The sequence below is a fragment of the Giraffa tippelskirchi genome, chromosome 5 (assembly GCF_054371585.1).
Source record: "Giraffa tippelskirchi isolate mGirTip1 chromosome 5, T2T-mGirTip1v1.2.pri, whole genome shotgun sequence".
Classification (NCBI taxonomy): domain Eukaryota; kingdom Metazoa; phylum Chordata; class Mammalia; order Artiodactyla; family Giraffidae; genus Giraffa; species Giraffa tippelskirchi.
In genome coordinates, this window is record NC_137279.1 from 15,822,873 (window position 1) to 15,835,212 (window position 12,340).

General features: G+C 35.7%; 1 protein-coding gene across 50 annotated transcripts in view; it reads right to left on the bottom strand.

Moving 5' to 3' along the window:
• Positions 1–12,340, bottom strand: part of SMG7 (SMG7 nonsense mediated mRNA decay factor) — a 79,763-nt gene that overhangs the window by 28,625 nt on the left and 38,798 nt on the right. For 34 of the 50 annotated variants that reach the window (XM_081492465.1, XM_081492444.1, XM_081492461.1 and 31 more), the window contains 3 exons: positions 11,455–11,486; positions 8,961–9,078; positions 7,122–7,254 (listed from right to left, as the gene is read on the bottom strand). In XM_081492465.1, the coding sequence (XP_081348591.1) occupies positions 7,122–7,254; positions 8,961–9,078; positions 11,455–11,486 (283 nt within the window). The remainder of the gene's footprint in view (positions 1–7,121; positions 7,255–8,960; positions 9,079–11,454; positions 11,487–12,340) is intronic. The other 16 variants (XM_081492452.1, XM_081492454.1, XM_081492433.1 and 13 more) reach the window with 2 other exon arrangements.

Here is a 12,340-nt window from a genome sequence, read left to right on the forward strand (position 1 = left end):
TTTGTCTCACTTAATCCTTGTGATAAACTAGTAGCAACGCAATATGTTGCTTCAACACAGGTATGAAGCTCCATTTTTTTCAGATGAGGATATGAAAGCAACAAAAATATTGAGTTGTTTGATTAAGATTACAGAATTAGAAATATACTGATTCTAACACCACTCTCTCTAAGCACAGGTTTCACAAAACAAAATAAGACACCTTGGGGGACCAAGCTCAGAAGGATATATAACGTCTCACCATTTTCCTAAGATAAAAAGCACCTCTATAACCAAATATAAAATCCTATCTATTCGCTTCTCACGAAACACAGGAGTTATCTACAACTGTACTTATACCTGCACATTTGCAATGTGCAAATTTACTGACATAAAATTGAGCAAACAAAATTAGCTCCCACAATGAATAGTCTGGAAATAGAAAAAAAGCAAGAAGTACAAAAAAAGGAATAAAAAATGGAAAAAACCCTAAAACAGATTCTGTGGAAGATAGCAAGAAGAAACATGACAGAGGATAAACACTTGAGTTCCACAGGTACTGAAAGAACAGACGGGAAAACTAGGCACAGCTGAATATCTATCAAGAAGAAAAAAAGGATGTTTAATAAAAGTAAATCAAATATGGTTGAAACTTCATGCGGCTGTCTTATAATAAAATTTTTGCCTGAACCCAGGAGTTGTAGGTAGAGATACTGGAAAAATTCCTGCTGGTTCAAAGGATTCCAGGTGAGAAAGCATGAGGTGAGGCAGAAACAAGGTGGGACTAAAGAGAAACAGATGTTTAATAAGCTGAACAAAACTACATTTGGCAATTATTCTGTGAAAACTCTATTATACTATTCCACTGCTCCTTAGCTCTTCAACCTACCCTAAGAATTTAGAACTAAATATGAATACACAGGGATTCCCTCATAGCTCAGTTGGTAAAGAATCCTCCTGCAATGCAGGAGTCCCTGGTTCAATTCCTGGGTCAGGAAGATCCCCTGGAGAAGGGATAGGCTACCCACTCCAGTATTCTTGGGCTTTCCTTGTGGCTCTGATGGTAAAGAATCTGCCTACAATGTGGGAGATCTGGGTTTGATCCCTGGGTTTGGAAGATCCCCTGGAGAAGGGAAACACTACCCACTCCAGTATTCTGGCCTGGAGAATTCCATGGACTGTATAGTCCATGCAGTCGCAAAGAGTCGGACACAACTGAGCGACTTTCACTTTTCACTTTCACTATGAATACAGAGATTATCTTTTAATTACTACAGATACTTAATGCTTTCTTTTTGGCTCCCATTTCTTAAAAGTAAGGACTACTCTATTTTTGTTTTTTGATGTTTTAAAAAAACCCATACAGCATAATGTTACATCTTTACTTCATTTGGCAATTTGGTTCTGGCTTGAAGCACCATGCTTTAAATACCAATAGTTACAAAAACGGTATCTACGTCAAAATCATCTCCCCAGAAAATAGAACTGAGGATAATCATGTATCAGTCTCTTTTCAATCCATTCCAATCAGATTTCTATCTTGACCACTCAATTGAAGTCCCATTTCATCAAATCCTAGATACCATAAACTGTAACATGAACTATTATTTATGTAACAGAATAAAAAGACTGCCAATTAAATGGTGAACTGACCATCTTTTGTAAATGTATCCCTATCTCAGAGGTGTTAAAATATGAAAAATGTTTTGGAAATGAGGAAATACAGTATCCATTAATTTCACTAATGACTTCTGTGTGTCAAATCCAACTGATTCTTTTTAATCACCTTACTTGATTTCTTTGTAGCACTCAACTGAGTTGGTCACTCCCTCCTCTTATTGAAATGCTTTTTTTTTTTGTCTTCTAAGATACCACTCTGATTTGCTCCTATTGAAATGTGGCTCCTCCTGTACCAAACCTGTTCCCACCTAGCTCTATGGTTTTAAATGCAAAATCCTAATGTCTAAGTCAGGGTACTTTATTGTAATCATAAATTTTACTCTGGCTCTGACCTTTTCACTGAGCTCCTAGCTCAGCTTATCGAATTACCTATTTGACCTCTCCACTTATACGTCAAACAGACATCGATCTCCCTAGCGTAACATGAATATAGAGGAGCTGTCTTTTCCTCAGTGTTCCCTATCTCAGTAAATGGTACAACCAGTCAACTAGCCGCTCAATCTGATAACTTAAGTTATCTCTGACTCTTCCCCTCTCCTGATTCCACACATCTGATCCAATCCATTAGGATGTCCTGGCCATACTTTAAAAATCCATCAATATCTTTCCATTACCACAGCAGCACACTATCTACCTTCCATTCTTGACCCCTGCTAACTCAATCTCCAAGCAACATCCAAAGTAATCTTTTAAAAATACTAATTTTATCATGCTAGTCCCCTGTCTACTTCCCAATGACTTGCAACTACACTTCAGATTAAAATTCAAAACTCATCTTAAGTCTATAAGGCTGTACAATGATTTGGACCTGGTGTACTTCCCCAGTCTGGTAGCTTAATCTACACTGCATGTCATCAAAAAAGATGTACAGAACATTATTGTTCACAACATCATTTAACTGTTTCAATTATCAAGTCAAGATAACCAAAGAAATGTTACTAACAAGTTCTATTAATGTTGAGATCTGAAAAAAGTTTACTGCTGCTCATTCTACGACTGGTATAACTACTCAACCAGAAAAAAAAAAAAATTACTCAACCAGGGCCTGTGGAATGCAGTGGGGGAAAGATCAATACTTACTACAAAAATTTCAAAAAACAAACTTCAAAATTGAATTATTTATATATTTTCCTTTATAAAATAATATTTTCCTTTATAAAACAATATTTTGAGACATTTAATGATTTTATTATTGACTGGCCTATAAAATGTTTTTGCAAATAACCTGCTACCTCAACAAAAATGCAGAGAAGGCAATGGCACCCCACTCCAGTACTCTTGCCTGGAAAATCCCATGGACGGAGGAGCCTGGTGGGCTGCAGTCCATGGGGTCGTTAGGAGTCGGACACGACTGAGCGACTTCACTTTCACTTTTTACTTTCATGCGTTGGAGAAGGAAATGGCAACCCACTCCACTATTCTTGCCTGGAGAATCCCGGGGACAGGGGGAGCCTGGTGGGCTGCTGTCTACGGGGTCGCACAGAGTCGGACATGACTGAAGCGACTTAGTAGCAGCAGCAACAAAAATGATTCCTGCTATACTTCCTTGCAGATTTGTGTGGATTTATCAGTGTCCAATCAAACACTTGGAAATATGCTACATGTCTGTCACATCATAAAAAAAAGGTTAAGAATCATTTTTTAAGATAAACGTATCTGTGTAATGGCTAATATAAAAATGTTTTGCAGAAGGTGAATATTCTATTGGGTTAGCCAAAAGGTTCATTCTGGTCTTTACATAAGATCTTTTGGCCACCAAGTCTCTATTGCTCCTCCTGACTTCAGTTGTGTTCACAGTTTAGATTTCCACTACATGAAGGAAGGAAGAGATTTAAGTTGGAGATGAAACTGGAGTTTTAAAACTAGACTGTTTATTATAAAAACCTAAGAGCAATGAGAATGGTACGAAATCTGTCCAAAAGGTTATGATGGGAATCTGGAATTCAAAGAAGTATAGTTGAAAGTAGTAATGGAGGGGGAGGTGTTTGTGTGCTAGGAATAGGGAGACATACCATTTTTGTTAATACCCCATTGAGCTGAGACTATTCAACTAATGTTTAGAGTCCAACTGTATACATAATTTTATATCATGATTTTTCATTTAACACCATTTCCTCATCATAAAAAAAAAATCTTCATAAACAGGACCTAATTAAACTTAAAAGCTTTTGCAGAGCAAAGAAAACTGTAAGCAAAATGAAAACACCACCTACCAAATGAGAGAAAACTGATAAGGGGTTAATATCCAAAATACATAAACTGTTCATACAACTTAAGATCAAAAAAACAAACAACTGGATTAAACAACGCCAGAAGATCTGAATGAACACTTTTTCAATGAAGACATACCGATGGCCAACAGTCACATGAAAAGAGGTTCAACATTGCTAGTCATCAGAAAAATGCAAATTAAAACCACAATGAGTTATTACCTCACACCTGTCAGAATGGCTATCATCAACAAGATCACCAATAACAAATGCTGATGAAGACATGGAGAAAAAGGAGCCCCCATACACTGCTGGTGGAAACGTAAGTTGGTACAGTCAGTGTGGAAAACAGTACGGCGGTTTCTCAAAAATATAAAAACAGAACCACCCTATTACCTAGCAATTCCACTCCTACTCCTGGGCAGATAACTGAAAAAAACAAAAACACTAATTCAAAAACATACATGCACTTCGATGTTCACAGTAGCATTATATACAACTGCCAGGATATGGAGACAACCCAACTGTCCATCAACAGATGGATGGATAAAAAAGATGTGGGGGTGTGTGTGTGTGTGTATCCCCACAAACATACATATACAATGGGATACTACTAAGACATAAAAAAGAATGAAAATTTGCTACTTGCAACAACATGGACTTGGATGAGATTATATTAAATGCAATATCAGACAGAGAAAGATAAGTGCCTGTATGTTATCATTTACATGTGGAATCTAAAAAACACAACAAAGTAGTAAATATAACAAAAAAATGAAACAGACTCACAGATAAAGAAAAAAAACTAGTGGTTACCAGCTAGGAAAGGCAAAGAGAGAGGTGAGGTAGAGGTTGGGGATGAAGAGGTACAAACTATTATGTGTCAAGTAAATAAGCTACAAGGATATATTATACAGCACAGGGAATATAACCAATATTTATAGTAACTATAAACATAGTAAGTGTTTCCCAGATGGCACTAGTAGTAAAGAACCCGCCTACTAATGCAGAAGACATAAGACAGGCAGGCAGGTTCAATCCTTAGGTTGGGAAGATCCCCTGGAGGCGGGCATGGCAACCCACTCCAGTATTCTTGCCTGGAGAATCCCATGGACAGAGGAGACTGGTGGGCTACAGTCCATAGGGTGAAAAAGAGTCAGACATGACTGAAGTGACTTAGCAAGCACACAGGCATAAACAGAGTATAACCTTCAAAAATTGTGACTCATATGTTGTATACCTGAAACTTACATAATATTGTACATCAGCTAAACCTCAATAAAAAAAACTATAAATACCATTTATAATAGTTTCATAATTCCATTTTACAGATGGTTTATGATTTATTTAACCGTTACTCTATTGTAAGATATTGGTGCTGTTTCCAAATTTTAGTATATGAATACCTATTTGTTCCTTTAAATGTAATTATTATTATTATTAAATATCTGTTGATCTATGGACAAATGCACAAAGAAAAACCTGTACTGTAAAAACAAAAACTATGTAACTTCCGTATTTCAAAAAACTTCAAACAAAATGAAAGGACAAGACGAAACTGGAGAAAAAGATGTGTCAAAAAAAAAAAGAGGAAGAAAAATTAATATCCCCATATAGAAAGAGCTCAGACAAATTACCATAGAAAAAATAAGAGTCTGAACAATGGATGGGGAAAATAAATGATTAAACTGATTGTATAAAATACAAATATCTAATAAAGAATGAAAGAAGTTCAACGTCACTAGTAACTAGACATTAAATTATTCTCCATCTATGAAGTATGTTCTTCGGTTAATCATTCATTTACCTTTACTGAAATACTTAACGCTATTGAGTGTATGTCAAGATAGACACTTGCATGCACTGTTGACAGAAATTTTAAAAACATATATGATAACTTTCTGGGAAAACAAAAGTGATTATCAATAGTGTTAAAAACTCTACTCATTGGTAATTTATCCTGAATGAGAGGGTAAGGAAAAATGTTGTGACTTTTTATAATTTTCAAATCTCTTGGCATTGGTATGTATTTTTTATAATGGAAAAGCCAAAAATAAAAAAAGTATCTATTAATATATCCATCTCCTCGTTTAGACTGGATAGTCCTTTGAAAGTTAAAGATGGTCTCTTTTCCCTCTAATCCTCGGTGTCTAGTATTGTGTCTTACAAAGAACAGACAGTTACTTGCAGAATGAATTAACCTTTAACATCTGCCCTAAGGATTAGTCAAGTGGCAAACCACAACCCCTCTCTCCAGAAATACCAACTTTTGCTAAAAGCTGGCAGCAACTTAAAAATGAAGTGTGAGAACCAGAACCATACTTGAGTTCTTTCAATGATGAACAGTGATGAATTTTTTAGTCTAAGTAAATCTATAAGATGATGGCTACTTGATATCTTTCAACAGTCTTTTCTAAACAGCAAAACCAAAACAGACAAAGTATAGGCAGCAATGGTCAAGCAGCAGCACAGAGAGAAGGTTCTGTGAATTTCTTTGGTGCAAGCTCCTCGAAATCTCGCCTTGTCATTGTAAGATGAGAATTTATATATATTTTATTAAATTATGAATGCTATTACAAGTAGATGGGATGAGTTTTCAAAGGAATTCTGCTTAAATAAAATTCACTGTCCAAAAAGAATTATTCTTCCGTCCAAAAAGATTATTCTACCTCACCTGATTTAGAAGTCATATTGAGATGTAACTAAGGGCAGGGAAAGTTTCTGAGAACAATAAATAACAGCTTATTATTCAAACTGAGGAAAGGCTCCTCTCTCTCTTAGGTAGCTTAACAGCATTTGAAGCTCCATATATATTCTACTATATACTTAATACTAGAAAAACTCACTTGAGATCACAGATTTTGACTTTCTTGCCTGGCACAAATGGCTGTTAAGCTTCCTTAATGACTACACCCACACATTCACATTTGCTCTAATGAAGCAAAGTCAGTTCACTTGTAACTGTACTTCTGCTGCTTCACTAAGGCACTGCTCTCATTCCCCTTTTTCTATTCATACAATTATACCTCCAACCTTTAAGGTGAACCATCACCTTTTAAAGAGCAGAGTCTTTACTATTTTAAAAGTCTTATGGTAAATAATTTTGGACATTTTTTTCATTTGAGATTACAGATGATCAACTCCTAGATGCACCATACTATGGATACATAAAGTGCCTATATAAACAGGATGTGCACAAAGGGAATATTCACCACTGATTTTAGGGAAACTGGTATGTAGTGCCGAACTCACCTGAGTATAGAAGCCACTAGCTGCCTCTAGGAACAGAGAAAGGTTTGCCTGAACTTCACTCCGATTCGGGTTTGCTCGATTCTTTGCCTGGCCTTGTAGTGTTGTGATCTGATTCTTAAAGGCATGATTCCAGCTGAAAACAAAATGTAATTCTATTTGGTATAGCAGTGACTCACTGGGCAGACACTGGTCCCCCTGAGAACAAGAAAGAACTGTTTGTTATAACACACTAGACAGTAAACCTGCATTAAAGTTATTCACTTAAATAACTTTATGCTCCCCTTTGAACAAGACTAGACAAGCAGTAGAATGCAACTGACCTTAGTAAACACTTACCAAGTGTTTGAATAATCAGACTGTGGCTTCAGTTATTAATCTTTTAGGGTTACTAGAGTTAGAACCTATTTAGGAATCCCGGTACAAACTTAGAACTACATTGGTAAGACCAAAGTAAAAGTAAGCTATTAACAAATTTCCATACATTATATCATTGCACCAAAAAATGTCTTCTATCAAGTGGCATGCCTGCAGGGTAGGCGTGGTTTCCTTATAAATATTAAGCCATATTTCTTATTTCTCTAAAACTTATTTCCCACAACACTTGCTTCTATTTCTATTTAATAGTTTTGTTTCTCTTGGGGTTAATAGATTTGCTAGAGCTTGAAATATAAACTCATTTTTGACATTTCAGTTTTGGCTATTCAAACTAAGAAACAACACAGTGCTGAAATATGGCATACCAAAATCCTGTTATAAAATGCCTTTCATTCATCAATCAAGTTGTACAGAGAGTCATTTTAAATTTAGCTATGGTGAAGTACAGTTGCTCCCTATTTTGGAAATCACAGGGGGAAAAGAAAGAAACAAACAAAAAAACAGAACTAGGATGGAAGGAAGATACACTGGCTTCATTAAAGGATGCAAATAGATAAAGGGTTTACAACCTACCTGGAAAGTACCTAATTCTTTATCAACGGCAGCTTTTGAGACTCTTTTGAAGCACTGGGGTTTTTTATGATTTCTGAGGGCAATCACTCCCTCAGCATTTTTGATGCCATCTTATCCATGACTCTAATATCAAAAATATGTGTTTGAGTGGTTGTGATTAAATTCTATTACTAGGTCTTCTAACAATATATAAAGGTCAGGTGTGCAAAAATCAGGAAAATTAGATTAGGAAAAGCTAATTTTCACCACAACTTAGGTAAACAGAATATTCTTGATTTTTAATTTTCCACCATGCTAATGTCCTTGTTTCAATTTATAAGGCAAGGCCCTTCATGAAAGGCATTATTTACTCACTTGGGAATCTGGTCCTCTGCCATTTCACAGCTCAAAGAAAGAATGAGTGTAATAGCCTAAATATGTAAAATTTTTCTTCGTCTTATTGGGGAGAGGGGGAAGGATATATCTATTTATTTGATTAAAAGGAAGAACTTTCCTTACAATGTAAATATATTTTCCTTTGGGAGAGATTTATAGAATCACATTTATCAAAGAAAGCCTGCTCTGAACACTTTTTATAAATCATAGCTTAAATACAGGACTGAATACAACACAGAGAATCCAAACACTATTTCTTAGCACTTGAAATACATACAGATTTGTTTTTATGATATGCCCTAAACACTTTAATAAAACTCAACTCTGAACATTTCTCCTCTTTACACCAAAGGTCAAACAGTTTGTTCAAAACATCACAAGTATTAGAATTTCTTTTTTTTCCCATTGAGATAGCTTACTCTGAAACAGGTTAAAAAGAAACAACCAAATTGTTCTCTTCTAAAGTCTCGGTGAGATTCTTGATCTTACAGGGACATCCCAAACTGTAATACTTACAGATCCTGTTCTACTTTCTTGTCTAAAGCGTATTCCAAATCAGTAACTAGCATTTTCTGGTACAGGTCCTGCAGAGCCTGCCTGGATGTCCAGACTTCGGCTGGACCCAGCTTAGAATCTGAGTAACAAAACAAAACAGAAGATAGATAAACAGATAGTTAAGGCCATTATGCCACACCAACAATTCCTTCACTCTCCATTCACCAAAGCAAAAATCCGCTTTAAATGCATATCACAGATTGCTCCAAAAGTTTTATACTACTACATTTCAGATGAAACTTTCACCTTTTGGCTAATGATTAAATCTTTCAAAATGCTTCTGTATTTGTCTTTTAGTTTCGAAAGAACACCATGAAATGAAAAAGGCTTAAAAAAAAAAGAGAGAATGGTTCACCCTTTGATTTTGGTGTGGCTATCTACGTATTCATACCATAGGAAGTCATATGCCTTGTAAGAAGTCACCCCATTTGAAATGCTGGACTGCCAAGTTGATCTGTTTACTCTTACATTAATAACTATCTCTTTGTTCAAAGAAGCTTTTCTTCTTCTTTTGAATCATTCTCACAATTGTCCTTACAGAAGCCTCCTGTCAGCTCACAACCCAGCAGTTGTTTGAGCATTCTGCAATCACTCCTACTTTCCTATATATGACAAATCAATAAAGTCTTGATAGTGAGTGTTATTTTACCAATCGGTAGGCTGCTTGTCAAGACACTTCTGTGAGCAATGCATACTTGCTATTTAATGTAAATGAGGACCAGAAGCAGACAAGTGATTAAACTGCTCAAGAGAGCAAATGAGAGACTGGGTGCAAGATGAAATCAGGAGTCAGGCTATGACTATATGTAATACCAAACTGGGGCTGTATTGTCTGCCAGAGTCCTACAAGGCACATTAGCCTTTCCTATTACTAGGCTTATGAGTGCAATAACTGATAGTGAGCTGCCTCAATAGAAGAACTTAATAACGGACTTTTCAATTATATATTTCTGACTGCTAGTTAGCCTGTCTGGTTGCATTTCAAGGTTTTGCAATGGCATAATCTTCACTCCTCTTTAGGTTTGCTATTAGTATCTACAGGCACCATAATCCTATTCTGCACACAGAATCTCCCAGATAGTAAGAGTTAATCCTCACGAGAGTTTGCGAGAAACTAAAAAATAGGGTCTATATTTTGGTATCAGGTTCTTGGCCCGTTATTAAGCTTTTAATGACTAAATAAATAGATGTATAGATTTATTCAACCCTGCTTCAACTCATTGATTGCAGAGAAAAGATTTTAAGGTATCATTAACTCTGACCCATCAAAGAGACTATCATTTGAATGAGCAGACTCAATATCTTAGGGACAAGTCACTTTCTGGGCACAACAGATGTCCCCTACAAAGTCAAACCCTAAGCCTTCTTACTGAGGGTGTTCAAGAGTTAAGAAAATGTAAAAGGTATATAGACTGCCTGAGATTGCTCCATATACAACTTTTATCACACAATGCAGATTACAATGCCAGCACAAAGAGGTATAATAGAGCAGAGCTCAGAGCTGACCCTGGCAGCCACAGTATGGAGGATAATGACAGCTATGTTAATGATAGGAAGAACTGTAAACCAAGAAAAAGTGATTTGGGCTTTTTTCCCTTTGGAACAAGATTACAGTGAGATTACTCAAAATTCTTAGAATATTAGCCTGCAACTCTAGAAATTGATAAAAACAAATCCAAATAGCCCATTTCCTCTTGGTTGTAAATTTTAGCAGGTGTGAGGTTTACAACAAGTTTAACTCTCTTTGTGGGTTTCACTGCAGAACTAAAATCTTCAAAAATTAGAATGAGATTCACTAGCACCTATATTTTTTAAAACATTTCAGCATAGGTACACAGAAAGCGTGTTGCTGTTATGCTGTAAAGAGAACATTTTGACTACTACATAGTTGCTGCCATGTTATTTCCTAGTTTTGGAGTTCAAGTCATCTGCTCCTTTTAGTGGCTAAGTCCAATTATTCTTTCAAAAACACCTTGGCTATTATTGAAAACAAAAAGGTAAGAGAGAAAAGAAAGAAAAGCGGCAAGGTAGCTCATTCAATTTCAAGGACTTTCAATTTGCAAGAGTTTTCCTGAAAATATTTTTCTCTGAAGGCTTATCTACTATTTAGGTTTGGGGAATTATAAACAGGAGGATATAAACCTAATGTCATAAGGTACTTCTATTTATACGGTAAATGAATTATTTTTTCTGTATCTCTTAAATCGCTAATATAGTATGTCAAAATTAAATGCTTATATGCATTAAATTAGGCAATATTCAAGTCAATGTAGCACAGATTATAAAAAATTTTTGATGAGCCATCTAAGTAAAAATTCTGAGTATAAAAACAATAAATATTTAAAAAACCCTTTGGCAACCAGGACCGTACTACAAGTAGTATAATAAGGTGACACACTTCTCTTAATTTAATGGTATAAAATAAGTTGTGAAAAACAAATGAGTCATACAGTACCTGTCATGTCAGCCTTCAGGACTTCTGCCTGCCTGAAAAAGGGAAAAAGAACATCAATTAGAAACAAACTAGGCCTACCCAACATAAGTAACACTAAAAGTAAAATTATATGACAATAAGAACGCAAATAAAAAAAAATATGTATAGCAGCTTTATTTGTGGCATTGCAAACAGTGACCCTGCTTTAACATCCAGAATAGTATTAGATCTTAGCAAACTGATGTCATTGCTTAGACGTTCACAGGGTCATCATGAACTCTTCTTCCAAGTAGAGTTCACTTTCTTACTGTTTACCCCCAAATCTGATACACTTAAAGATAACATTTAAGTGACATTTATTAAATTAAAATTTTTCTGTCAATGAGGCCAGGAAATTCTGTTTCTCAGTTCACTAGCCACTATAACTATTTTAAATCTCCATCCTCCTCAAGCTGACTTCTGCCCTCTTTCTCAATCTCAACTCTTTTCAGCAAAGGACAGTTCCATACCTCAGGAAAAATAATGCCCCTACTAAAGGCTTCCTACATTCACAGAGCCCTCTTCTTTCTTATTCTTGTTAAAACACTAGAGGAAGCATATATCTTGTTTAAGACCAGTAATTCCACTTAGGTATGCTCTTTCTAGCCTTTGTAAAGACTTCTGATCCTTTAACTACCACCTCCTCTCTTTCAATAATTTAAAAACTTCCCTCTCTATTGGATGCTTCTCACAGAGTATTTAAACATGCCCTACACTTTCATATACTTTAAAATCTTCTATCCTATATTCTCCTCTAACCGCTGTTTCTTTTCTCTCTTCCCAAATTCTTCAAGAACTGACTGTATTCAAGAGGTCCAAAACTGAACTCATGACCCACCCCCACCCTCATTTCTGGTTTCTCTTTCTA